At 55.0% G+C, this 27,987-nt stretch overlaps 1 protein-coding gene across 3 annotated transcripts; it reads right to left on the bottom strand.

The window, feature by feature from the left end:
- Position 1: 1 nt before the first annotated feature.
- Hip1r (huntingtin interacting protein 1 related) lies at positions 2–26,706 on the bottom strand. Of its 3 annotated transcripts, XM_005080629.4 has the most exons (32): positions 26,508–26,702; positions 13,789–13,852; positions 13,407–13,549; positions 13,129–13,185; positions 12,284–12,364; positions 11,777–11,853; positions 11,464–11,525; positions 8,083–8,223; positions 7,442–7,499; positions 7,279–7,354; positions 7,027–7,167; positions 6,795–6,856; positions 6,547–6,619; positions 6,291–6,474; positions 6,117–6,205; positions 5,926–6,042; positions 5,751–5,852; positions 5,318–5,512; positions 4,342–4,489; positions 4,140–4,226; positions 3,709–3,816; positions 3,412–3,548; positions 3,089–3,199; positions 2,906–2,964; positions 2,699–2,729; positions 2,558–2,620; positions 2,214–2,314; positions 1,995–2,100; positions 1,772–1,895; positions 1,633–1,694; positions 1,346–1,552; positions 2–1,107 (listed from the first exon to the last, which is right to left on the bottom strand). In XM_005080629.4, the coding sequence occupies exons 1-32, from the start codon at positions 26,598–26,600 to the stop codon at positions 1,060–1,062; spliced, it is 3,207 nt and encodes a 1,068-aa protein (XP_005080686.1). In that variant the 5' UTR covers positions 26,601–26,702; the 3' UTR covers positions 2–1,059. The 3 variants fall into 3 exon arrangements, 1 of the variants encoding a protein (XP_005080686.1); XR_005870940.1 differs by lacking the exons at positions 2–1,107; positions 1,346–1,552 and having other exon boundaries at positions 1,676–1,694; positions 2,200–2,314; positions 26,508–26,705; XR_002385016.2 differs by lacking the exons at positions 2–1,107; positions 1,346–1,552; positions 1,633–1,694; ... (4 more) ...; positions 2,699–2,729; positions 2,906–2,964 and having other exon boundaries at positions 3,412–3,529; positions 26,508–26,706.
- Positions 26,707–27,987: the final 1,281 nt, after the last annotated feature.

Here is a 27,987-nt window from a genome sequence, read left to right as displayed (position 1 = left end):
GTGACAAGTCAGTGTTTTATTGCCAGTGGAACTCAAACACAGGGAATACTAGACACAGGGCAAAGGAGTTGGCTCCCCCCATAGTCCCGGACCTTGGCCCGTGGTTGGGTCCCAGGGCACAGGGCAGGCATCTGGAAGGAAGCTGGGCACTTATCCAGTCCAGCTGCTGTCTCTATTGGTGGCCTGGGTATTCCCCACCCCCAACTATTCTCCCTCAGGTTCAAGAAACACAAATTTATTCAAACTGTCAGGGGCAGGGAAGGCCAAGCCTCCAAGTCTGGGCTGCTCTACCTGAGGGCCCCACGGAATTCTTGAGCCCCCAGAAAAGGCGGCTGTGGCTTTTAAGCTTCTTACTGAGCTGACAGGGCCCAGCTTTAGGAGGGCTGAAATCTACCCAGTGAAGGCAGCCAGGCCAGGAGAGCGGAAAACAGGAAGAGGGAGGGTGGCTGGGAATGGAAACTCAAGAGCAGAGGCAGCACCTGAGCCAGGGCCGCCCCAGGCACAGCCCAGCAGCAGCCCCGGCCGCCCTGTTGCCAGGCTCCCACACAAAGCCTGGTTTCCTGGAGCTCCAAGCATGGATACCCTAGCACCAGGCCCCCAGAGGATGACAGCCTAGCCCACCTGCTCTCCCTGGAGGGCCACAGGTCATCCCCTCGTCCCCAGAAGCCAGCAGGGGACCCTCTCCTGTTCACTTACAGCCTCAGACTTTTTGGTCAGAAGCAGGGAGGCTCCTGGCATACACGGCCTCTCCCCTGTGTGTTGACTGGACTTAGGAAGAGACAACTAACACAGTATTCATACCATCCCAGATGTTCGCTGAGGTTGTGCCACAGGCCTGCTGGGTCCGGCTGCTCTGGGCAGTTCCTACTAAAGATAAATAGACTCAAATTCAGATGAACTATCCCATGGAGCAGAGGCCCCTTGGGCTGGTGAAGGCTGCTTTGGGCTCTAGGTGCAGGAGTTGGAGGCCTCTTGGAGGCCCCTTGACCATTGCCAGATAGCTATGTGAGGCCTGATCAGGCCTGACCTCCAGCCACCCTGCTGAACACCTCCGAGGGCCTAGTAGTTCACGAGTTGAGCTGGGTAGACACCATCCTTTTTGTTGAGCTGCAGGGGTCAAAGATGAGGAGTTCAGCAGATGAGACCAGAGCATGTGTACCACCCAGGTGCACACTTAGACCCAAGTGCACTCACACACACACACACACACACACTCTCTCTCTCACACTGGCACGCATGCACACACACACACATACACTCACACTCACACACATACACATACACTCACACTCACTGGCACGCATGTACACACCCCTCCCTATATCCCCGCACTGATGCCTGACACCTGGTTGTCTGGCCTGGGGGCTATGCTGGGTTTCTGGGCCAAGGGTGGCTTCTTGGTGGCTGAACTTCGGGGAGCGGGGCTGGGTCTGCTGGGTTCTTCCTCACCGGGTGCCCCCATCACCCCGGCCAGTACGTAGTGCTGCTTGCGCAGCTCCCCGAGCCGTACGCGCTCTGCCTCTAGAGTCTTCTCCAGCTCCAAGACTCGCACCTGCAGGCAGGCCACAGAGCAATCAGCACTGCCCATGAGCCCCAGGGGAGCCTGGCAGCCGGGGGCATGAGGGCACTCACCTGTGTCTCCATCTCCTGCTTCTTCAGCTTGATGAGGGACAGGCCGGAGAAATCCATGGTGTCTGTGGTTGGGGGTGAGTAAGCTGAGTGAGCTCTCCCACCAGCTCTGGGAAGCCCCTTTGAGCACCCACGCACTTGCCTCTGTCCTCAATCTGCTCCTGGCCCGATTTGGTGGAGGCCACCACGTTGGCGGCCCTCTCGTTGACAGTGCGGGAGCACTCCTGCAGGCGGCTCAGGTGAGGACTGTGCTTGTTGGCTTTTACCTGAAGGGAGCAGAGTGCACAGGTTTGCTGGTCACAGGCAGCCTGGGAAGGCCCCAAGCCCTCCTGACAAAGTGAAGACACCAGTACAGCCTTGCTCACCTTGGAGGCTGCCACCAGCTGGGCTGTGCTGGCGGCAATCTCATGTGAGCAGACGATGAGTTCCTCGTATTTGCCCATGTGAAGCACCACCTTGTCAGCCGACTCCCTGAGGGGTGGGGGCCAGTCAGAGCCTGGTTCTCTGCACCAGGAACGGTAGAGCAGCCCCACACACCAGACCTTAGCACCTAGCCCACCCCACCCCCACCTGGGACAACATACACCAACTGTGTGGCCCCCCAGCCCACAGCCTTAGAGGCGGAGATGAGGCCTTCAGTCCACCGTGAATTCTTGGCATAAAATTCCTGCTGCGTGGCTGCCCCCTAGTGGTGATGAAAGGACAAGACAGGATCAAGACCATTTCGAGTAGGAAATGGGTACCCAGAGGGTGTCCCCTGAAACACAAGTCATATCCCTGAAGCCTCTCTGAGGTGTGGGGTTTTTAGCTGTGGCAACAGACACTGTATGGTGGAGGGTGTCATGCACAAAGGGGTCAGGGGCTCTGAGCTTATGTCTCTTGCTGGCCCAGTCAGAAAAGCTGCCAGCCCATGGCCCGTCCTGCTCACCCTGCCACTCTCCACGATTTCCTTCTGCAGGCTGGTGGAGGTCATCACGAGGAGCCGGATGGCCTGCCAAGACCAACATGTGACTCTCCAGGTGGTCCCAGCACAGAGCCTGCCCGGGGGTCACCCACCCACAGCACTCACCTTCATGAGATCTGTGCAGGAGTTGAGGATCCTGGGGAAGTACAGAAAGAGAAGACAGCTCTGTAGTGTGGCCTTGTGACATCATGCAAGGCTCAGCCACTGCAGGGCAGGGGACATGTGCAGCCTCGTGCCCAGTCCCCTAGCTGGTCAACTCAACCGTCAGGAGTGTTCCACACTGGGGCTCTGGGGACAGACGCAGGTACGCACCTCTCATTCACCTCCAGTTTCACCCCCGAGCTCTCATGGCGGGCCTGGTGCATCATGTCCTATTCCCAGCGACAGAGAATGAGCCAGCGGACTACAAGGATGCCCTCCCCACCCCTGCCCAGTCAGCCTCCAGCCCCTTCAGTTCCTGCAGGACCTGGGGGAGCCCTGATGCCTGGCCCTCACCTCAATCCTCCGCACAGCGTCCTCAATGGCTGCAGAGGTGGCCGCCATCTCCTTGTCAACCATGGCTCCCAGCTCCTCTTGCCGCACATCTAGGCTCTTAGGCTTCAGGTCCTGGGATGGTAAGAGTCAGACAGGTAGACTCAGCCTCATCAAGGCTCAGGGAAGATGTGCAGGGAACAGGAGGCTAGGAGGCGGTGACGGGTGCAGATCCAGCCCTATTTACTGCAGACTGTGGGAATGCGCACCTGCTTAGCCTAGCTCATGGACCGCACAGAGAAGTTAGCTGGCTTCAGCCCGCACTCTGCCCTGGCTGCGCACCTCACCTGGCCCAATTGAAGAACGCCCTGCAGGGGGTCCCGCATCAAGCTGGGCTGTGCCCCGGGTAGCAATGTCCGGTCCTGCAGCTGTCCCATTAGTTCTAGAGCCCGGGCTCCACACTCCCTGCAAGTGTCAATCAGGCCTGTTGGGGTCAAGGGAAGGTCTGTGAGGGGAGCCTTTGCTTAAGAGTCCTGGGTAAGGTCCCCTCATAACCCTGGCCCAAACCTGACACAAGGACTGTCCCCTGTACACTGTGTGAGGCAAGATGAAGCAGCCACACCCCGCCACCAGGATCGACTTACGGTCAGCAGGGTCGGTGGGGGCCAGGTGGGAGGTGGCAGCACCATTGACGATGGTGTCCGCGGCCAGATGGGAGAAGCGGGTCAGCGCGGCCACGAGGGCAGACGCATCTGTAGGTGGAGAAGGCGGGCGGGGACAATGAGATTGTCGTGGGGGGCGTTTTCCCAGTGAGCCTGGACGAGGCTCCAGCACCCCAGGATACGGGTGTGGACAGAGGGCCGAAGTGGCTGGGAGGCAACAGCCCATTTACCAAGCAGAGTCTCGGTGACCTCAGGCCCCCTGCTCCCTCTACTTCCTGCAGATGCCCCGCCCACAGTTAGCAGGCACAAGGCTGAGTGACAACAGGCTTCCTGGAGAGGTGCCTGTCACCCTGAGAGCCCCCACTTCGGGCAGCCCTAGCTTCAGGCCGGCTCCACCTTCCACGAGTACTCACCTTCAGAGGAAGTCAGGAACTGGGTGTGGCCCTTCTCCAGAGAGCTCACTGTGTCCAGAGCTGCCTGGGCCCGGCTCACCAAGTAGTCTGCAGTACAGGGAAGACACGGACGCCTCAGCCCACCGCCACCTGCTTCTCAGAGTGGGTGACAATGAGCAGCCACTCTGCACCGCAGGGCGGGAGGCCCTGAGCGCATGCATACCCGGGGAGCTGGTGCAGCGCAGGTGCAGGGGGTCATCCAGCTTGCTCACTGCATCTTGCAGAATGGCCGCTGCCTCGACAGCAGCGCTCCGCAACACTGCAAACTGCTCATCCAGCAGCCTCTGCCGCAGCCCCTGCTCCTGAGACTCCTGGTGACAAGGAGACAGAAGCCTCAGAGGCCTCAAGGCCTGGGGCTTAGCTCCAGGGACGGACAGTGGGCAGCTGGTCAAGCTGACTCCCTCCATAGCAGGATGCGTGAGCCTAGCTGGAGTAGGGACTTGTAGACCATTTCCTTACCTCCCAGGGCTTGGATGACTCATGAGGTGTGTGTGTGGGGTCAAACAGCCTAATTAACAAGCCAGCCTAGGACCTGCACAGACTTATGTCAAAGGCCACTGAGCACACAAAAACATGTTCAATGGGCTGGCAAAACGGCTCAGCAGGCAAAGGGGCCTGCCACCAAGCCTGATAACCTGAGTTCAATCCCCAGGACCCAGAGGTGGAGAGAACAAACTGACTCCTGCAAGTTGTCCTCCGACCTCTACATGTGCTCCACCCCCCACCCTCCCCAAACACAGTAAATGTAACTGTTTCCTAAAAACAGTATCAGACAAATCACAGACACAGTAAGCAACCCTCAGTGATGGCCACAGTACTCAGGAGGCTGAGACAAGAGGACCACCCTGAATTTGAGGCTAGCCTGGATTACATAGGGAGAAAGGGGGAGGGCACAGATAGAGACAGACCCTGTCTCAAAACAATAAGCAAGAGCTTTATACCCATGCAACTGGCTAAATTGAGAAGGCAGTAAAAAGTGGTGGCAAAGATGTGGAGAACTTGGAACCCTGTTCTTATGCCTGAGTTTCTTTGGGAGGGGAGAATGTCTCAGCAATGGAAGGGAAGCCAGGCTCTGAGCACAGTGAGAATAGACTCACTCGCACCAGGGGTGAGCACAGGGTTAGGGTTAGAGACCTTACCTTTTCTGCCAGCCGACCCTGCAGCTCGCCCTTCTCCTGGGAGCTGCGCTGCTGCTCTTGGCTAAGCGCCTCTTCCTTCTCCCGCACCAGGCTCTGGGCAGCCAGCAACTCTGCTTCCCGCTGCCGTATGGCTCCACTCAGCGCGTCCTTCTCTGCGTTCAGGGCGTCCAAGCGTGAGCTCAGCTCTGACCCACTCTGAACAAGGAGAATACCAACAGCCATGTCATCCTGCCTGGCCTAACTTACCCCGTGTTTACTGCCCCTGACTTGTTATTGCACCACTCCCGAGACACAGAGCTTCCTGAGGGTCTGGGATGCACTCAGCTGCTTGAGGGTCCACTGCCACCTGACTGTGGCCCAATTCACGGGAAGACGACCCGACTCATCCCAGCCTGATCCCAGCAATGCCCCAGAGCTCCCAGCCAGCAGGCACCTGCTCTGTGCGGCTCAGAGCCTCCTGTGCGTGGGCCAGCTCTCCTGCCTTGGCTGCCAGCTCCCTCTTGAGCTTCTCCAGCTGGTCACTCTGCTCCTCCATCTAGGAAGGGACAGCATGTCAGTGGGGCAGCAGGGCGAGGGCGATGTGGGTGGATCCCGCACACTCCACATACCTTCATCTCCGACTCACGCTTCACCTGCTCCATCTGGAAGGCCAGCTGCTCCTTTACCCGGGCCACCTCTTCCTGGCTCTGCTGTGTCACTGTCAGCTGCTTGGCTGTGTCTGCATTCTAGAAGGCAGGGGACCGTTCTGATTCTGGACCCCGGCCCACACTGCCAGTCCTGAGGCCGGGCAGCCACCCACCTTCCTGAGCAGCTCAGCGTGTGTGTTAATGAGTTCACTGTGCTTCTCCTTCAGCTTGCTGTAGCGTGCCTCCGTGGCACTGGCTTTCCCTGCAGAGAGGCGAGGCTGAGTGAGACAGGCGGCAGGAGAGAACCCAGCCTCACCCTGCTGCTGGGACCACCACGGGGCACCAACTTTCCGCCTCCTCTCGCAGGCCCTGGTTACGGGCGCCTTCCAGCTGCAGGGCCCTGAGCTGGGCCAGCTCGTGGCGCAGCTGCTCATTGTCCACCAGGGCCTTCTGCTTCTGCTTCCGCTGTTCCTCCAGCTCGGCCTCCAGGGCGTTTACCTGGCCTTTCAGCTGGGAGATGTACCGCTGGGCCTGCAGGGCAGGAAGAAGGGGATGCAGCCCAGGTCCAGCCATGAGGAGAACACCCCTGGCCACATCCCTCACCTCCATCTTGATCTTCTCCAGCTCAGCACGGAGGGTCTCCACCTCTCGTTTCAAGTTCTCAATCTGGAAGTCCCTGGGAACAGAGGTCGTGGGGTTCAACTTTATCAACTGGAAGGTCGCACAGTACCCAACACAGGATCTTGAATCTCACTAGTGGCTGCTCAGGATTTTCTGCAGTTCCCACCCACGACCTTTGCAGGCAAAAGGCTATTTCTAGCCTTCCACCCCAGTCAGCCCCGGGCACTCACCTGTCATCCTTCATGGAGCCATTGGGTGGTCCAAAGGTCTGATCAAAGAGGTCAGCCACCACCTGCCATAGCAGAGAACATGGACCTCTGCCCCGTGCTCCTGTGCTCTCCATGGTGGGGGAGGCCCAGTGGAGGGCAAACCCCACGCTCTGCCCAGCCTCGTGGTGGAGGCCCTTCTGCATGGGGTGAGGCAGTGGGACACGGGGAGGGAGGGAGCAGATGGAGATCTTACCGCTGGCTCCCCGGCAGGGGGCCCACTGCTGATCTCGATGAGGGTCTCAGGCTCCTCATCTTCTGGGGCCTCCTCTGGGATCACCACCACAGGCTTGATGTGCTCAGCCAGGGCTGAGGCCCGCAGAAAATTGGGAGGTCCCTGTAGAGACAAGTGGGAGATGCTCGGCCACCTCCAAAAGCCTTCTGGGGACTCTCACAGAGCCTGGAAGGAGCCAGGGGCTGTTGCACGTGTGTGTGGGGGGACTGGCACCTCAGGCAGTCTCGGGATCTGGATGAGCCGCTTGAAGTAGAGCATGTCCGCGGCTCGGCGGAAGAAGTTTTTGAGGCTGCAATGGAACGGGAGACAGGTCACAGGGGAGACAGACATCAGCCCTCTTTCCAGCCATGCTTTAGCCCCGCCCCTAGGCTGGTACCTGTGAAACTGTTCGTGGAACCGGTCCCTGTGGCCTTGCAGGGTGTCTGCTGGGAGACCTGAGGGGCACAAGTGAACAGGGCTCCCTATGCATACTTCTGAGGCGGGCTTCCCCACTCTGCCCTGGAGATTCTGGACCCATGGAGAGTAGAGGGGTCACTGTGGCCTAGCCTGTCCACCCTAATTGGGAAGGAGACTCCATGGGGTCACTTCAGCTCTGATGTTGAATCTGAGACGGTAACCGAGAGTAGGTGGAATGCTGTCAGGCCACAGCCCCTTGCCTGTGCCTGGCTTTGGGGGTGCTGTACAACCAATGTGAAGGTGCCCTAAGCCAGCCCACGAGACCTGAGGACCTTCTCTGAACACTGCAATGACAGCCTTGTCACTACTGTGCCCCAGAAAACATGATGAACTAAGTGTTCAGGAGCTGGGGAGGGGCCACTGTCCTCTCCTACACCAGGTATGCAGAAGGCTGTGAAAACAAAACTATGGTCTCTGCTTTGAAAACATGGCTTTTCACAAGCACACCATTACTGACAGGAGGCTTTACAGGTGCTCTTCCCAACGGCAGCTGACCTCTCAACTCTTCCTTTCAGTAACCCGGAGGGATACACACGCCCCACTCAGGACTGCACTACTCACAGGAGTGCAGCTTGAACATGAGCTTCACGGTGTAGTGGTACAGGTGACTGCAGTCCTGGATGACCTGGATGAGGGGCGCCAAGCGGCACTGGCCAGAAGACATCTGCGACACCGCAATGGCTGTGTTGAGCTGCCGGAAAACTGAGGAAGAGGAACAGATGGAAGCAAGCATGAGCAGATGCGGCTGGAGATGGGCACTGGGCGGCCCCACCCGCTGGGTCACCGTAGTGACAGCTCAGGCTGTGGTGACTCTGGAATCAATGAGCGACCCTCCACTATGCTGTCAAAACCATGGTGAGGGTTTGAAGACGGCTGGAGCTCTAATCTAGGCCTTCAACAGCATGCTCTAGCCTGGAACTGGAGACCCTGTGTTGGTGGCTGTCCAAGGCCAAGGACACACCCCCAGGAATGAGGTCAAGCAGGACAGCAAGGCTGGGCAACCCAGAACCTTCCACCAGGGTGGGTCTGACATAAGGTGCTGGAGGACGGAAGTGACTGCTCCACATCCAAGGACATCACACTCACACTGAACCTTAGAGAACCAAGGACATCACACTCACACTGAACCTTAGAGAACCAAGGACATCACACTCACACTGAACCTTAGAGAACCAAGGACATCACACTCACACTGAACCTTAGAGAACCAAGAGGTTTAAGTTTGTCACCAAAGGCCAGAGAGATGGCTCAGTGGGAAAGGTGCTTGCTAATGACCCAGTCTAATGACCTACATGGCAGAAGGGGAAAACTGACCTCCACACATGTGCCATGGCACACGCATGTCCACACACAGACACACACACACACAGAATACATGAAAGTGTAATAAATCTGTTTTAAAAGACTGCCACTCCAGCTAGGCACACTGTGCATACCTATCACCTAAGCACTCAGGAAGCTGGGGGAGACAGGAGGATTGAACTCAAGACCAAACTGGACTACAAAGCAAACCTTGTCTCAAAATCAACAGGGGCTGAAGAGATGTCTCAAGAATTAAACAGCACTGGCTGCTCTTCCAGGGACCTAAATTCCATTCTCAGAACACACATGAAGACCTCAACTACCTGTAACTCTGGTTCCAGGGGATTTGACAACACCCTCTTCTGGCTTCTGCAGGCACCAGGCACCGCACATGGTACACAGATGTACATGCAGGCAAAACACCCATACATGTTTAAAAAAAGGCTATCACTCCAATATCTCATCTTATAGACATGGAGACAGGGTAGGGTTTGTTCCAGGTCATGGCCTTGGACATAGGCTTTACAAGCACTAAGTGACCCTGATACCTCACTTGCCCTGGAGACCCTGACAATCAGGCCTTGCATCAGAACTCCAGTGAAGGAGGGATAAAGGACTAACTCGAGGCTGCCCCCCCCTGCTCTGGCCAGCATCTTCTCTGGGGCAGAGAGAGGAATGACAACAAGCAGGCTGTGAGCCAGAGCGGGAGAGCAGCCAGGCCCCACACTGGGCACCCTCAGTGGTTCAAGAAGCCCCAGCCCCGGGCTGGGGCTGTTTGCAAGCTTTGGCAGTGGCAGGGAAAAGCCAGGGACAGAAGGCCGTGTCTGTCCCCCACCCCCACCCGTCACCTTTCCTTCCGTCCTAATTGGAAGTCAGTCACACTAGGTGTGTTTTGTGACTGCTTTGGGTATCAAATGTGAGCGGACTCTGTTTTGCAGTCTGCCTTATTTCAGGCAGAATGCTCTAAATCTTTCTGGCCATGGTAGAGTATCTCCCTTCCCTTCCTCTGCTCTCCCTCCTTCCCAGGGTCCTCTGCATGGCAGGCAAGCACTCCACTATTGAGCTACAGCCCTGGCTAATGTAAACCAGACTGGCCCCTATTCAGATCCACTTACCTCTGCCTCTCAAGCACACAGATTAAAGTCATGTGCTGCAACACCCAGACTCTTTCAGACTCTGTGTGTGTGTGTGTGTGTGTGTGTGTGTGTGTGTGTGTGTGTGTGTGTGTGTGTGTGTGTGTGTGTTTCGAGGCAGGGTTTTGGAGCTTGTCCTGGAACTCGCTCTGTAGACCAAGCTTGGTCTCGAACTCACAGAGATCCGCCTGCCTCTGCCTCCCGAGTGCTGGGATTAAAGGCGTGCGCCACCACTGCCCAGCAACCCAGACTCTTTTTATTTAAAGTTTTCCCCTTTATTTTTATGTGTATCGGTGTTCTGCCTGTGCCCCACCTGCATGCAGTGCCCTCAGAAGCCAGGAGAGGGCATCAGATGCCTTAGGACTGGAGTTAGACAGTTGGGAGTCACCCTGAGAGCTCTGGGAATCAACAGCAGGACCTCTGGAGAGGAGCAGCCAGCGTCCTCTGCACTGAGGCATTTTCCAGCCCTCTTCTCTTCATTTTTGAGACTAGGTGTCACTAAGTTCCCTCCTGCCTCAGCCTTCTGAGGAGAAGCTGTCTCCAACTTTCCACTGAAATGCACAGGGTTTTTTTGTCTTATGTGCTGTGGGCTGGAGAGGGGGGGACCCTACATCTGTCACCTGTGAACCCAGGTGTGAAACTCTGTTAACAGTGAGGTCTGTGTACTTCACAACATCTGTGTCACAAGGACGGGGCCTTCGGGTTCTTCCCGCTTCCCTTGTAGGGACCACAGTCAGGCCAAGAGCAGCCACAGTGGGGATGTGGGGTCCATGACGAGACTCTGATGGCCTGTGTGCTCTGGGGAGCTTGGGTTTAGCTCTTCTGCCAGGACACAATTCCTGATGGCCTCAGTCCAGCTGCACTGCTGGGCCACACCCTTGGTAACCTGGCCTCTGCTCTCATGTTAAGTTCTAAACAGGCTCCAAGCTGACCTCTCACTCACCAGAGCCACAGGCCCAGACCCAGCGTTCAGGGTGGCTGTCCTGCCTCTTTCCAAGTCCCTGTTTTCCCTTAAAAAGGCATCTTGGGCTTTGCCATAGACAACACTGAGTCACCAGCTGTTATTCTGAAGGTGCAGCCCAGAACAGTCACCTCCCGGGCCGGGAGGACGAGCCCTCCCAATTTCCTGTCCAGCGGCTGACAAGGAGGGGGGAGGAAGTTCAGAGCACAGCAGGAAAGACTGCCTGCACTCTCTCTCCCAGAGGGGGCTATAGCTACTGAGGCCAGACTGGAGCCTGGAGAGTTCCTCCAGAGCCCACCCCCACCCCCTCCACACCCGGGGCCCACAGAGTGATGCTCATGTGTCATGCCCTGGATATACACACAAGGTCCCGAGGAGCAGGAGCCTCTGCTTGTGCTCTGGAGGGTGCTGAGGGACACTTAAGAGTACAGTACTGGGTGGCAGGCAGCAGGCACACATGCTCTACCAGGGACCTTGAGTAACAACAGTGAAAATGCCAGTCTGGTCACTGTTGTCTTCACGGCCTGGTGTAAGGGATGCGCCCACCTGATTCAGAGAGCTTCAGTTCACAGTCCATGTAGTCAAACATCTCCACGGTAAGCTGGAAGCTAGGAGAGAGGGAGGGATGCAAGGGGTGCGGGGCACACCCACCTAATCCCCAAAACCTCTTGGGAACAGGAAGCACACTCCATCAGGCAGAAGTACCAGACAAACCCCACCCCTTACCCACAGCCTGGCCCACTTGGGACCATGACCTTCAACCCAAGAGGTGTGGCCTCATTTGACCTCATGGCCCCTGGTGGGCACCTGGGTCTGAAATGCCTCAGGGGCATGGGGAAACTGAGGCACACAGACTCACATGTTATTCACATCAGTTCCGGCCGCCTTCTCCAACACCTCATCTGTTACCTCCAGGCCTGCAGGAAACTGGGGGTGCTGCAGAGACAGCCCCCCACTCAGCTGCAGCCTCAGTAAGCTGCCACACATCGGCCCCATCCCAGCTCCTGACAGCTCCCGTGAGAAGGAAAGTGGCCAGGGAGGTCTCCAATCTTTTATTCTGGGGACCCCAGCTGCTCTAGTTAAGCCAAAGGCGCTGAGAATTTGGGGGCAACAGAAACCCTGGAAACAGGACAGGGGCATGGCCAGGACTGAAAGATAGATACAGCCACTGGACCACAGATGGGGCTGGCGTCCGCACTGGATCTATGTAAACACAGAGGCGACTTGGCAATCTCCTGTCCGTCATCCTAGCCTTCAACAGTAAGTGGATAGACGACGGACAGGTCAGCTGCCAACCCTCCTCTGTGTCTCCGATGTCCCAGAGGAAAGAGCTCCCCAGTCCCTCATCCCCACACAGGTCTACTACCTTGAGGTGGAAGGAGATTTTGGTCAGCAACAGTTTGGTGTAGACATTCACGAGGTGTCCATACTGGTCACGAAGGTGCCCCTGTGGGGTGGAGCCCAAAGTGAGGTCATGGCCCAGAGCATGCCTGGGACCCCTAGGACTGAGCATCATCAAGGTGGAGAAAGACACTAGGTGGTAAGATAAGCAGCAGGGCCATTCTCTCACAAGCCTCTCACTCACTCAGCAAAGGCATCCTAGCAGCCTCACCAATCTCATTATTCTCCCGGCCTCCAGCTTCCTTCCCCGCTCCTTAATCTTACTCCTTGTCGTTCTTGCCAGAGGAAAGTGTTAAAGTGCTGGAGGCGACAGGGGAGGCGCGCTCTGGCCTGTGTCTGCCACGGGCACTGTGATGAGTCAAAGTGTAGTGACGCTGAGATCTGCTCAGCTAAGTGTCCCAGTAGAGCGCACTGAACTCTGAGGATTATCAGACTGGACCCAAACACAGCCCCCAGGTCTGACGACTGAGTCTGAGAATTGCCTGACAAGCGCTTGGAAAATTCAAGTCAGTAACCTGGCTTCTGAAGCCACAGTCTAGGGGAGCCTAGGAGTCCCTGCTCTCCACACAGGCATGGAGTTGCTACATTTTTCAACTCTTGGGGACTAATGGGCTTGCTTTGTGGAGGCAGAGGCCAATCAGCCTGCACCAGGCCCCAACAGCAATGCTGCTGGCACTTCACGCTGACTGGCACGCGGCGTATACGGTAACCCCAACAACAGCTGCAGCTGCTTCAGTAGAGGGAGGAAGGAGCATCCCCGGATGCTGCCCTCAGCTCAGCCACATGGCCTGGACGCGGCCTCACACCTACCCACAGGTCACCGATCTCCCGTATGTTGCTCCGGTACCGCTGGCAGTCATGCAGCACCTGCAGCCAGAAGGAAGGTGAGGACAGGGAACCCACAAGGTTCCCTCCCAACATAGGACGGGGTGGACAAGGGCAAAGGCAGTGTGGCAGGAATGGCCAGTCCACAGCTACAAGGACAGAGCTGCACACTTCAAAGGGACACTGTGGGTGCTGTCAGCTGATGGAATGGAGCCTTTGCTCTCCTGAACCTGTGAGACCAGAGGACTGTGGTCACTACTCACATTAGGGTGTCCGTCTCGGAGAACTTTGTGAAGGACATGGCAGAACTTCCAGCTGAGGATGGAGCTGCTGGGCAGTGGCAGGCCAATGGCATAGGACCAGAAGGTGAAGGCCCCCTTCTCATGGTGAGTGCCCAGAATGATGCCTTAGACGGTCAAGGCCAAGAGAAGGTCACGGACTAAGTGTGGGCAGTTAGTTCTGCAGACAGCCCCTCTCACTGGGCCTCGGCCCTTTCTGCAGTTTCCCAAGTTCTCATCCACCCCAAGTGACAACAACTAGAGTTCTTAGGTCATGCTGTCCTAACCCCAGCACACCCGGGGTCAGGACCATGCTTAGCCCACAGTCTCCTGACCCCTCCCCAAGACCCAAGGGGCACAAGGATACGCCGGGCATGCTTCTCCTTCACCGGGGCCTCCTGACTGTTGATGGCTTTGCTGATGCTGATGGCCTGTGAGGAACATGGAGGCAGGGTTAGACCCCGTCTGCAGCTGTCTGAAGAGCACAGCCCAAAGAAGAATGGGCCGCCCCGTCAGGTGGAGGATGAGTGCCAGAAGCAAGGCCGTGCTTTTCCCGAGCCGTGCTCCGAGGAACCTTCTCTTACGTGGCCTGCAGCTGACCAAGAGCTCCAGGCCCAGGCAGGCAGGGAGGCATGGAAGAAAGCTGGGCTGTGGCTCAGAAAGGCGAGCCTCATCTACCTCACATTGCCCCCCTTAAGAGGCTCCCCAGAATCCAGGAGGCATGGCCCAACATAGCACCCTCTGTCCAAGTTCCCCACTAGGAAAAGCAGTAGAGACTTGGCCTTTGGCCCAACTGAGCCCCTTCTCCTCACAGTGCTCCTTCTATAAGAGGACGTGTCACACCCTCTGCCAGTACAGCAGGGACCACAGTCAAGGGTGTCAGATGACACCCCAACCAAAGCCACACGAAGCCAGGCCCTGTCGCTGGCTGCCGCTCCATAGGTGCCTGCTCATGCCACTGAGAAGGACAACAGTGGCCCCCTGAGGATGGGGGAAGTCCAAAGGAGAGTCTGCTTGGCACCAGGCAGTTATTGCCTGAGAAGGAAAAAGCCTCATACTTGACGAAAACCACAGTCACGGTCCTGAAGGTGGTTCTCACCTCTGCTGGCCGCATTTTATTTCCCCAGCTCAACACCATCCCAGAAGGCTTCCTTGAGGCAGGAAGCCAGCACAGCTCGGCAAACGCCATCCCTCACTCCTCGCCCAGTCCTCCTGAAACTTCACTGGCAGGGCAGGGGTGGGAAGTCAGATGAATTTCGTTCACAGGTCACCAGTGTGTATGAACTGAGGAGAGCTCCCCAGGCCCTGGACAGGATGGTGGAATGGACTGACAGGAACAGATCCAGAGGCCAGGGCATGCAACAGACCCAGACAGTGCAGAGAAGCCACACTGCGCAGGTCACTTGAGGACACACTATACAGGCCAGCAGGGGATGGACAGTGTGGCAAGTGTTCTTTCTCTACCTCTCCCAGACACCACCATGCTCTTCCATGGCAGCATTTGAGCAGTAATGCCTCACTTGTCAGAGAAGTGCCTTCCCAGCAATGGATGCCTCAGGCTCACGGTGGACGTGTCGGGCCCTCAATGGATGGGTGCCTCAGTACGTGCTGAACAGGAGGGCTCCATTTTCCGGTAAGGGTGAGTGCTCCTTTCTGCTCGGATGTATGGATGTGGAGACTGCCAGGGCTGGGCATGGGCTGCTCCTGAGATGGCGGCTGTACCCACAGCCCAGCAAGGTGCACTGACCCCTTACACACAGAGGGAGACTCACAGGAACTTGGGGACCTGGGGCTGCAGCCGAGCCCTCCCACCTCAATGAACTAGGGTCTGAAGGAGCACAGGCAGGGTCTACCTTCCCAAGTACACAAAGCCTCAGCCAGCCAGCCACCTGTTCTCACAGGTGCCGAGTCTGCATCCAAGGCCCCCAGGTCTCACAAACATAGGGTGGCCGCCCAGCAGCTGTGGCGAGGCTGCCGCTCTGCACACCAAGGGTGTTTCACCTCTACAGAGGGAAGATTGGGCACAATGGCAGCCATGGGGACAATCAGAGAGACCCAGCGAACGGCAGCCCTGCACATGCCTCCAAGAAGCAACCTGGGAGATGGCTACAGATGGGTCCAGTGTCTTGTGTACACTGGCCTGCTGTGAGCCAGGTCTTCTGGGCTCCATGCTGTGTGTCCTTAGAGTGACTGTGACACAGCTTCCAGGCACAGCTTTCCCTTGGGAGGGGTCACATGGTAAGTGGACCAGGCCACCCAAGCATGAGGCAAGCAGCTGTAGCTCACAGCAAGGAGTGTCCCATCTCTGGGCTGTGGAGCCACAACCCTCATTGCCTTGACACCTGAGATGGGAGCTGGCTCTAATGACGAATACCACCTGTTCTGGAAGATTCCTGGCAAGAAGGGAGGAGACGGAGTGCCTGAGTGGCCCAGATGACTAGGATCAAGGAGGGGCGAGATACTTGGCAGTGATGATACAGTCTGTGAGCGGGAGAGCAGGCAGTCTTTTCCTCTGTGGAAAAAGGCCACCCAGCGGCCATGACGAGCTCCCCCGGCCCGCAGCAGAGCCCCTACTTTTGCCTCAAAACAAAAAACAGGCGCTGGAGAGATGGTTCATGGGTTAAGAGTACTGGCCAATCTTCCAAACGTCCCAAACTCAGTTCCTAGTACCCACATCGGGAAGCTCACAACCATTGTAATTCCAGCTCCTGGATTGGATCACTGGCCTCTGCAGGTGCCTGTACTCCCCTGCAGACACACGAGCACAGAGTTAAGAATGGCAGATCTCTGTGTCCACCTCAGCCAGCAGAGTAACCATACGAGGAAAGCAATACAACTGAGTAGCCAGTATTGGTTCAAATTTTGCGAGTCTGTCTGCTAAAAACGTCTTTTCACATTAGTGTGTGTGTGTGTGTGTGTGTGTGTGTGTGTGTGTGTGTGTGTGTGTGTGCTGCCTGTGTGTGTGCTCGCGCACGCACCCATACACGGCTGCCTCTGTGTATGAGGCTGCTGCCCCCATGCTTACAGTGCAGGAGGAGGTCATGAGGTCCTGAAGAATGCAACCCAGGAGGGAACACGGCAGAGTCTTCTGTGGAGGGCCTGGGTGCCGCCCATCCCTGAGCTGGCCACAAGGGATAGGACTGTGTCAGCTAGCTGTCCTGTGCAGGCGCAGGCTGGCTCCTGGGAACACAGGCCTGTTGTGTGCAGGGTAGGCAGATGTGCGGGGTTGGCCAGCGCCACACAAGGAGGCCCAGTGCTCGCACAGTGGGAGTCTGTAGGGCTCCTGGCTCTCACTCATCCTCCCAGGCAGCAGCAGGCAGGCAGGGGTGACACCCACCCACCTCCCCTGGGCTTCCCACGTGGATTTTCCACAGGGAGGTGGCTATGGGTCACATCTGAGTAGTGGTGTTAAGAACCTTCAGAACCTCACTGTGTGTGGAATATCTGACAGACCCTAGTATGTGACATAGCTCTATTCTAACGCTAAAGTGTGATATGGTCTGACCTCAGCGAAACATGGGAACAGCAGCGTGGAGGGACAGAATGTCTGCACACTGTCCCTCAGCTACAAGTGGTTGGCAGGACTCATTCCCAGGCCCCTGGTTCTGGAGAATGACCTGGGCAACCTCTCAGGTTCTCTGAAGGGACAATTCTGGAAGAAGTTTCCATGTAGGTGTCCTTTTATCCCAGTCTGAAATCAAGCTTCCCTGGGAACTCCAAACACAAGAGGACGTGGCCTAACTACAAGTCAGGACATGAATTCTGGACTGTGAGATAAAAGGCTAGGCTGGGTGGGCTGACAGAGATGGAGCCAGACTCCCCCAGCCCCCCAGTCTCATGCCTTGGTGCTGTACGATGGCTGGCCTGGCCTTCACCTGCCTACCTTGGATCCCCATAGCAGCTTCAATCTTATGTCTGAGTTGGACCTCTGAAAAGACCTAAGAACAGCCAGGGAAGCCCAGGTCCTCAGGGTGTACCTGCCCTGCGTATCCATGACAACTCCACTCTTGTCTGTCTCAGGGGAAAAAAAAAGATGATGATGATGATATAAAGAGTCAGGGGTCAAAGCTGGATGACTGGACCAGGTCGAAGGAAGCCCACTGCCAACATCCCTGGACCCTGACCGACAAGAGGTCCCCAGCAGGCATCCTAGAGGATCCCGTTTCATCAGAGGAGACTGGGTGGGACAGGGGACACTTCCTACATGAGCACATGGGAGCCAGGGTGCTCTGGGTGAGAGGTGGCCTGTGCCTCAGTGATGTCCCCACCAGCTCTAAGGCCTCACAGACCACACCACAGGGGGCTCAGGCTGCTGTGGGCATCCAGCACACGGAGGAGCCGTGGTTGGGTGGGCAAGGGGGCTGTGGGGCTCCTCAGACAATGCTCAGTGTCAGCGCCATGTTCTGTAATCTACAGCCCAGCGGGCACACTAGAGGCGTGGACTTGACTGACTCAATGCCTTCTTTCCCGGGAGCCCACACTCCCAAGACGGGGCTCTTTCACATCATTTCACCTCAGCTGGGCACCCCAGCACACCAGCAGAAGCCACTTTACACACTTCCTGTGCCCAGACTTTAGCTCCCCCAGGTCTGAAGCACAAGCTCTGGGCCTCCTCAAAAGTGAAGCCGCACCAGCTCCTGACAAGCGCTCCGTCCAGCATGCACAAGGCCTTGGGCTTCATCCCCAGCAAACGGAAGGAAAACCAAATCATGTACAGCACCTGGCAAATGCATCCCTACAATCCTCCCCGAGCTGTCTCCTGCTCCTCAGGGAGCCAGACCTCCCAACACAGCTCCTGGCCTCTCAGCGGCCTGTCCTCAGCTGCCCTGACTAGAGCAGGTACCTGTGGCTGTAGGACATCCTGGATATTTTTTTTGAAACAATCTGACTATGACTGGTCTGGAACTCGAAGAGATCCACCTGCCTCTACCTCCCAGTGCTGGGATTAAAGGTGGGCATCACCAGGCCTCACTGTATCCTGTTTAATTTCATTAATAGCATTTGTTATCTGAAAATGTTTTGTTAAATTATCACCTACACTCTGTCTCAACTCCACAAACAAACAGGCACCCCACCCATGAGTTTCACACTCACAGATGGGATCAAATGCCAATTAAAATATTCAAGGAGAAAAGTCTGCATGTGGACTACCCACACTCAGGCTTTGTCCTCATAAGTCCCTGAGCAATAGAAGATAACAGGTCATGCATATGTAATCAATACTGTATCGGGCACATGGTTTAAACTATGTGAGTGGACACGTACAAACCACATGTGAAAACTGCACATTTATACAAGTGACCTGAACAACTACGGATTCTGGTATGTTTGTTTTGAGACAGGGTCTTACTGTATAGCCTTGGCTAGCCTGGAACTCACTAGGTAGACCAGGCTGGCCTAGAAACTCACAGAGATCTGCCTCCTGAATGCTGGAATTAAAGGTGTACATCACCAGTTCCCTCAGATCCTGGTATTTTCTGAGATCCTGGACCTAATTCCCTAGACAAATAGTCCTCAACATGTGGGTCACAACCCCTTTTGTGGGGAGTTAACCCTTTCACGGGGTCACACATCAGATATCCTACACATCAGATACTTACATTACAATCCATTACAGTAGCAAAATTAGTTATGAAGTAGCAATGAAAATCATTTTATGGTTGGGGAGGTCACCACGCATGAGGAACTGTATTAAAGGGTTGCAGCGTTAGGAAGGTTGAGAACCTCTGCCCTAGACACTGAGGAATGACCATACATCTTCCCGTCTGTGGTCAACAGATCTTCACTGACACATGTGAGGGGGCGAACACTTGTGGCATGACAGCCGTCAGACCTACGCACTGGCTGACTTCTAGGCAGTGTCCTTCTTCAGCTAACAGCTGAGCCGCTAGAGTTAATTATTAAGGTAGCTATAAAACAATTTCTATTTTTAAAATCATCCCTGAAATGAATCAACTTAAGCCTCCTTGTGTGCTCATCACGAGGCTTACTAGCAGCAGTTGGCAGGGACAGACAGGTTCCTCCGAGAGCCCGGGCTCGGGGCTGTTGGCAGGGCGGTGAATTATTTTGCTCTGGTTCCAAAGCCTGGCGTGGAGGACAGAGTGCCCTCATTCACACACTTCTGCTGCTTCAAAGGCCATTGACAACCACAAACACAGGAGTTCTGTAGCTGAGGAGCTACAGTGGGGCCACATGCAAAGCAGCCAAGAGGCCGAAGCCTGGATCGTTTTAGCCGACAGGAAGTCAGAAGCGACTGACCCTGGTTCATTCAACCGCACCTCTCTTCATTCAGTCTGCCGGCCTTGCCGCCCTGGCCTCCACCATTCTTCCATTCAGGAAATGCATGAGTCTGTGACAGTCCACACCTCAGAGGACAGCATGAAAGTCCCAGGGAAGCATGTGTCCTATGGTCACTATTGACAAACTTATGACCCAACCCACTGCCACCCCAGCTCCAGACTCTGGGTGGAATATAGACCAGAAAGCCATGGTCCTGAGTCACGCCTCTGCAGAATCTAGATGGACAGGGAAGCAGCTGGGTGGGTGGTGTTTCTGACGTACTGGTGATGTCATCACAGACCTGACTGTCCCCGCAAGCCGGAGGACTGAGTCACACCCAGGCAGATGAACCTATTGCAATCTGAGGCTTATGTTTACTTAGCACAGTGTCCCACCGGGACTAATGTCTTCCTCCGTAGGCTCACTCAATCCAGTATGGTGCCATGGGCCACTCAGGCCAGGACCTCTCAAGCTTGCCAATTCCCAAGGCTGCCCTTACTACGAGGCTCAGTGTAGCCCTAAGGAGGTCACACGGTCCTCACCTGAGCCATGGGTGTGTCTGAACAGGAGCTGACCCTAGATGGAAACCCATACCCAACCCCACCACTGCCCACTCCTTCCTGCTCTACAGGCTGTCCGTAATGCATCCATGTCACTGAACCTGTTCAGTCACCCATCCTCCAGGAGCCAATGAACAGCCACATTACTAGTACAAAGCAGAATGTGGCCACAGGGAAGGACAAAGATCTGGTGACCCCCTCAAGTCCACTCTCAGGGTTCTGCTGTCAGTTAGGTTTAAATGCAGGGCTAGGGCCAGGAACATCAAAGGGGATCCTGTCAGGATGCCCGCCAAGGACCCCGCTGTCTGGGCTCCAGCCTCATCTTGCAAGGGGATCTGACAAGCTCTTAGAACTGACCACCTCCTCCTTCCTGCTCCCAGCCTTTTCCTCCTTACAGCACCGAATTCCTGGGGAAACTCCCATTTCTCAGGGTCTATTGTTTCAACAGTCCAAGTTGAGAGGTGTATCTCTCTAGAACAGCGGTTCTCAACATGTGGGTCGTGACCCCTCTGGGGTCACATATCAGCTATCCTGCATATCGGATATTTATACTACGATTCATAGCAGCAATGAAAGTAAGTTTATGGCTGGGGTCACCACAACACAAGGAACTGTATTACAGGGTGAAGCATTAGGAAGGTTGAGAACCACTGATCTAGAATATCTTCACTTCTGCCAGGCCACTTACTTACATGGGAGAGCTAGAAGACACCATGCATTATACCATGAGAATGAGGGGACAAAGGAAAGAGAAGCTTGCATGGAGAAAGACAGATGTCGCCATAAACAAAGTGACACTCAAGTTAGCCTCTGCCCAGGTGGCAGAGGGGGAAGGGCAAGGCTAGCCAGTATAACCAGGCTGGCAAAGGCAGCTTGAGGCTTGCCCAGCATCTCAGGTTAGCCAGCTGACTTTCCCTGTCCCGTGCCAACCAGGTCTAAACCCCATAGGCCGGCAGGGACCCAGCGGCTAGGATCAAGTGGCCGGCTGGGTTTCATTCACAGGCTCCTGTACAGCAGCACTGGACGCTGGCCTCGGAGCCAGGTCAGGCAGAAGCCTCTCCTGTATTCAGAAAGGAGCCGGTTTGCAGGGAGTCCCAAGCTGCCTCTACTCCAGACTCCCTGGAATCCCTATGGCAGACCACATTACCTGAAGGATGTGCTGGATGGTATATGGAAGGTGTATGCCTGACACTCATTCTTGAAGGGATGGTACCCAACACACCACCCTCCAGACACTACCCAGCTTTCCTTTGTCCAGCAACTGGACTCAGGTGTCCCCCTCACAGGGACACTTTCCATTTCCTTCAGTCCTGTCTGCTTCCCTGCACACACTCTAACCGCTAACATATCTGCTGCAACCCTGCACAGACCTACAGCTACTCCAATGGGAAGGATTATTATCACTGTCTTGAAAAGGGGGAAACTGAGGCACAGAGCAATGATGTGACAGAGCCAGGCCAGACCTCCCGGCACACTCGCCATAGCTGACATTCCTTCTCCTGGGGGGAGGGGTACAAAGGTGCCATTTCCCCTTCTGCTGTGTACCCTAATTCTGCAGGGGTGGGTCAAGAGATGTAGTTGGTGGGTTCCTATCAGTGTGTCACGAGGAGCACAGAAGCAAAGGCAAGAAGGTGAAGAATGGGCGGCCCAGCCCCACCCCAGCCTTGACAACGGGTCCCTTAGAACTGCTCTGCCTGAGAGAGGGGACTTTAAAACTGGCAGCCTGGGAGTGAGGGTCTTTAAGGATGGCTTCTAAGGCGTTTGTGAGCCTAGCCTGTTCTTCCTTTCTGACAGTGGCCTTGGCTTTGTCTCCTCTCATTCAGTCAGCTGTTGTGACACAGGCATATGCCTGCTCCTGGGGACACAGTGGAGGGAGGACAGACCACTTCAGCCCTTAGGATCTGTATCACAGCTAGACAGAGCTGGGGTTTTGGCAAGTCACCACGTGGGTTAGGGCTCTTCTCTAACTCTGGGACTGGGGATTTTTTTCTATTATTGACAATATTTTGAGCGAGCGTGCAATCGTGTAGTAACATGTTATAATCACACTCCTCCCCCTTTCGCAGTGCGTGGAATCAAACTGGGGTTTCTTACACGGGCAAGCGCTCTGCTGTCGAGCTTCCATGAGCCACACCCTGAGCTATGAGCAGACCGGGGCCGAGTGACAGCCCTGAGTTAGAGCATGGGATCTGAAAGGATTCCAAAACTTGAGAACAGCTTTCCACAACTGCTTTCAGCTGCTGGAAACTTAGGGCAGGTTACAAACACCTGCTCACTCCCGTGGTTCTGAGACTCACCTGGCTGAGGGAAATTCCACACAATACCAATGCCTGAGGGCTCTGCCTCCCAACCAAATCACCCCCATTTGCCATCACTGAAGTCCACAGGCAGCTGTCGAACGCCCAAAAGGCTGACTGACACTGTGGATGAGCAAAATGAGAAGCACCCATTCATACTTGACAGTGCCCCAGTGTTAAGAGGGATTTCTTCAGGACAAGCTGGGTAAAGTCAGGGATGCAACCCAAATTAACTTCACCTGCCCGCTAACTTTTTCTAGAAGCCAGTAGATGACCTAAAATGTATTATACGTCTGGCCCCTCCTCTGCGTCTGACTCAGCAGTGTTGCTGTACAGAGTTGCTAGCTGCACCCGGAAGCCATGACTTGTCAATAAATGTCAATCTTTACAAGATTTTGGTCCCTCAGGGGCTGCTGAGATGTGTCACTGACCTGGAAAAGCGATGGTATGAACTATTTCCATCTGCTGCCTCACCCCTCACCCATTCACCCCTGCAGCCATGTCTCCCTGGACTTAGCCCTGCACTGTGATTAAAGGGCTCCTCTCATCCTGACCTCTGTACACTAGGGGTAAACTCACGGCTTCTAGTTGCAGGGTAGATTATGGTGTGCTTCAAAGATGGCTCAATTCTTTAACAGAGGTCCCAGATTTTGAACACTGGGGGTGGAGGGAGTGGAGAACAGTCAGCCAACTGTTTGCTGAGATGCTACTATGTCTTAGGCACTACTTACATTTATTGTGTAGTGTGTATTAGCCCCTTCTGGCTGCTGTAACAAATTGCTACACTTTTAGTAAACAGCTCGATACATCTTACAGTTCTGCAGTCCGGAAGTCTGGAATGTTTTCATACCCCACTCCCTGGCCCTGTAGGTTAGAATGACTTTGAGCTTTTAATCCTCTTGCTCGGTCCCCCACCCTCAAATCCTAGGGTTATAGGGTGTGTACCACCATGGTAGATCTATGTGATGCTAGGGATCGAACTCATGGGTTCATGCATGCTGGACAAGCAGTCTATGCACTCAACTACATTCCCAGCCCCTGGAGGCACCACAGGGTTAAAAGGGTTGCGTTTCTTTCTGGAGGCTCTAGGGCAGAAATCTTCCATTTATAAAGGATGGTATTATTCCTTAACTGTCAGCTGTTTCAAAGCCACAGGCAGCCGGCAGAGTTTAACCACCTGCCTCTCCTGCTTCCCTCATCTACATTTAGGGACCCTTGGTACATAGGGCCCATCTGGTGACTCTAATAACTCGACTCTCAAGGTCAGTGGCTGAGCAACTTGATTCCATCTGCAATCTGAGTTACTCAAGTAACACATTTAGTTAGGCTGTGGTCATCTTTGCAGGGACATGACTCAACCTACCTCACAGTATCTCACAGTATACTCTCTGCTAGAGACACAGAACCAGCCGTTTTCTGCAGGCTCTGTGGTTGGGCAACTTGCCCCCACCGAGAACACGGGTAAAAGATCAGATCTATCCTATCTACAAGGTATGCCGTATGACGTCACACCATCTTTTTAAAGGTTTGGAATTCAGAATACAGGTACCATTAGTTGTGTGGCATTTGATATTCAAAATATGACATTTTGAAAACGAGTCCTCTCAACGAGGGGACTAAAGTAATGGGGCTGAGTGGACTGACTCTGGGACGCACCGCTGGGGTCAGAAGCTCGTAATTCAAGTGCTAACTGCCAAAAGGAAGGATGACTGCCTCCCTCAACACTCCTGAGAGGTAACCACAGAGCTCTCTCTGTGCAAAACAGGGCGTGTCCTGTCTACAGAGCAAACATGTAAGCATTCCTTTTCCTCCTGGCCCCAGGAGCCTGAGAGGAGAGACTGGCAGGCTGCTGAGGGTTTCAATGCTGCTTACTCCATGTCAGTGTCAACACAGGCAGTGTGTTCCAAAGGGAAGCAGGTCCCAGTACTGGATGTGCTATTTTCTATCCCAACGGAGACACGGAAGCAGCAACCAGGGCTCTCTAGGCCTTTCTTGCAAGAAGCCTGGCTGGCAGCTTGCTAGATATTTCTGGGAATGATCTAATTAAATATTAACTACTTACAAAACCTCGTTCTTACATCCCTCACTGAGTCACTATGAAGATACATATCCATATGCCGGGCTCAGACTCACTCTCTCTTCTATGGAAAAGTTGCTCTGGAGTGGGTAAGCCCTATGAGATTCCTCCGTACAAAGTTATGCTTCATGAGTAGCCCTTCGAATCTCTCAAAAACTCAAGGAGGGTAGGCGAGATGGCTCAGTAGGCAAAGGCGCTGCGGTTAACCCATGCTACCTGGGTTAAGTACACTCATGACGAAAGGATCAGGAGTGCAGGCACATTGTCCTCTGACTTCCACTCATGGAGCCTGTGTGCACACACAATAATGCAATAACATTTTCAATAACTACAATAGCATTTTCAATACATTCAATAAGATTTCCAGACACGGGCACAGCCAAGTCAAAAGAAACACCTTACATACAAACCAGCCACGGAACACATGTGGTCCTGGATCAGAGACTGTCCCTCTGACATTCAGGAAGGTTACCCTTGACATAATCATTTAAGCGGAAGATCAATGAACTTGACCTTTAAAGTCCCCTCCCCTCCCCCAACTCTTCCTGCAGCCATCAGAGCTGTCTCTGCACCTGCTCAAAAGCAGGGGGGTGGGGATTCTAAAACTCATTGATAAATCAGGTTCCTGACAACACCCAGATTCTCAGTGCCAACAGTCCGTCTCCCTAGGCTCTGCAAGTTTACTAGAATAATTAATTATGTACTAATGACTTCACATCAAACGCCATGTTTGTTTCAGTGGTGGGTGACCCAGGCTGGACCAGGTGGAGATCACATGGATAAATTAATCATTTGCAACCAGGTTGATACGGGCACTTGGCATGCACCAAGCGAGCCCTCACGTCCTGAAGTTTATTACTATCATTGTCCATCAGAAGCACAAAGGTTAGAGCTCACATTCCCTGCTGTTTCAAAACGAAACCGCCTGTGCTAACTTGTTTTGAAAGCAACCGCCGGAGTCCTTGCTCTCTGCTCTGACCAAGGGGGAAGGAACTCGCCAGTGGCACCCACAAATGCAAATATCACCAACCTGCCTTAGACACAGGTGGGAGGAGTCTTTGGCTTCCTTTATTGCCAAAGCTTAAGAAGAAATTGCAGCCATCTCGGTCTTGGCTGACTTAGCCTAGCAAATAAGCAAGTAGTATCCCCCCATTCCCGCCCCTCTGCGCGTCCACCCAAGACTTCAGAACAGGGCAGAGTTTATAAAATAAAAGGGAGAGAGCCAGGCGTGGTGGTGGATGTCTACAATAGCAGCATTTGGGAGATGGAAGCAGGAGTTCAAGGCCAGCATGGGCTACATGAGACCCTAATCTTAAAAAAAAAAAAAATGGACAAAGCAACCTGCACCGTGGGTCCTAGAATCCAGAAACCATGCATGAATGAATGTGTACCTGGGCATATTTAATTTTCCACGCCACCTTCTCAGGTCGGGCCCTCTCCTGGGAGAGGAGCGGCGCGTGGGAGCGCAGGAAGGAGCCTGGGAAGTTTCCGTCTGTCAGGCGCCGGTGTTTAACGAGGGGGTGGCAGCCTATTTATAAGTGGGCCCCCGCGCGGGCAAACAAGTCTGGCGACATACGTGAAACTTTTCACCCAGCAGATAATAAGATACTGTGCGGCCGTGGAAACAGCTCGGGAGCAGAAAGAGCCGGGCGCTTCCTGGGGAAGGCGGCAGGGCGCTGAGGGCTCCCCGGGCCCCGCGCGGCCGTGCGCACCTGGGCCGCGTCCGCATCCCCGAAGCCCAGCCCGGCTGCTGCGCGGCTTCCGGTCACCTGCGTCGCCCAGGCCGCGGAACCCGCAACCGTCCGGGCAGGACCGAGCGCATCGAGGGCCCCGCACCGCCGCCACTGCCCACCCTGCCCGCACCCGCGCTCGCCTGCGTCTTGTCGAACTGCTCGCGCTCGGCCTCCAGGCTGTGGCCCGGCCTGCGGCTCAGCACCCGCGCCGGCACGTTCTTGATGCTGTTCATGTTGCCACCGACCGTGTCCCGGTCCGGCTCTGCGCCGTATGAGGCGTCACCACCCGGCCGGAGCCTAGGTACCCTGAGGCCGCGCGCCGCGCCACGAGGGGGAGGAGCCGCCGCCCCTCCCGCCAGTCACTCGGGCAGTCCAACCGGCGCCCCGCCCTCCCCGACTCCGCACGCTCCGCCCCCCGCCCCCTCCGGGCCCCCAGGACTCCTGGCGTGCCCCGCCCCCTGCATCCCCCATCATCCCTAGAACTCTGGGTAGCCCCTGCCCTGCACCCACCTTGGTCCCTTAGGACTCCCGGGACACCCTGCCCTGCACCCTTCTGTCACCCAGGATGTTTTGCCCTGGGCTTCTCTGGTCCCCTGGGACGCCCTACCCGGCACCCCTTTGGTCCCCCAGGACTCCCTGAAACCCCAGACCTTGCACCTGCTTCGTCCCCTGAGACCCACTGGGAATCCCCTTTGCACACCTGTCCCCATCTCCTTGCACACCTCTAGCTCCCCAGGTCTCCCCAACTCACCCCGCCCCCCTGACAGACCAAATGCAAGCACCAAAAACCCTTTAAGCTCCCTTACATGCCTTCTTATCTCTTACCAAACCTGAGGAAAAATTAGTTACCCACCCTGATTCCTCACCCCGGGTCTCCCTCTACAACCACAGGAGGAAACGAGCAAATTGTGTGTGTGTGTATCCTTGTCTGGTCAGTAGCCGCACATACAGGCTCTTTGTCTTTTTGGTTGAGCCCAGCCATTTTTCCAGGCCCTTGCTTTTTGAGATGCAGCATCAACGACCTGTTACAGGAAACACCTGACCATCCTCTCCCAGGTTAGATGAAGCTCTCTGAGCACCCAGAGGGACCCTTCCTTTGCCGTTGCTCATTCCTCACTGACATCCAATGAACATTTCAGAGATGAACAAGGTCTCCACACTAAGAGATTAGCCATGCCTTATCTGATACCAATCACTGAAAGGCTTCTGTGCTAGAATGGCAATAGAGTAACAGCAGCTAATATTTATTGTACTTATTTGCCAAGTATGAGGCTAAACCCTTTATATGTATTACCTTGTCCCAAATCCTCAACAATTCACTAAACAGCCATGGTTTTAAAAAGAAAAACACACACACACACACCCAAAAAAAAAAAAAAAAACAAAGGGGCTGTTTTTCCCTGTGCCAGCTGCTTCTCAGCCTTTTTCTCGAATGGGACAAAACCACTTATCCTGTAATTTTCATACATACACGAGGCCTCAGCTCCCACTGAGTATGGCACATCTGCCAGTGACCTGTCATTATGAAACACGCCCATTCTTTTTAGTAAACAGAGGTTATTAGTGTGCTGGGCCTGGTACTCACCATTCAGTCATCAGGATTGCAGGATCTCATTTAAC

The sequence above is a fragment of the Mesocricetus auratus genome, unplaced genomic scaffold, assembly GCF_017639785.1.
Source record: "Mesocricetus auratus isolate SY011 unplaced genomic scaffold, BCM_Maur_2.0 Super-Scaffold_100025, whole genome shotgun sequence".
Lineage (NCBI taxonomy): Eukaryota > Metazoa > Chordata > Mammalia > Rodentia > Cricetidae > Mesocricetus > Mesocricetus auratus.
Note: the sequence above shows the minus strand (reverse complement) of the source record. Positions and strands in the feature narration are given on the sequence as shown.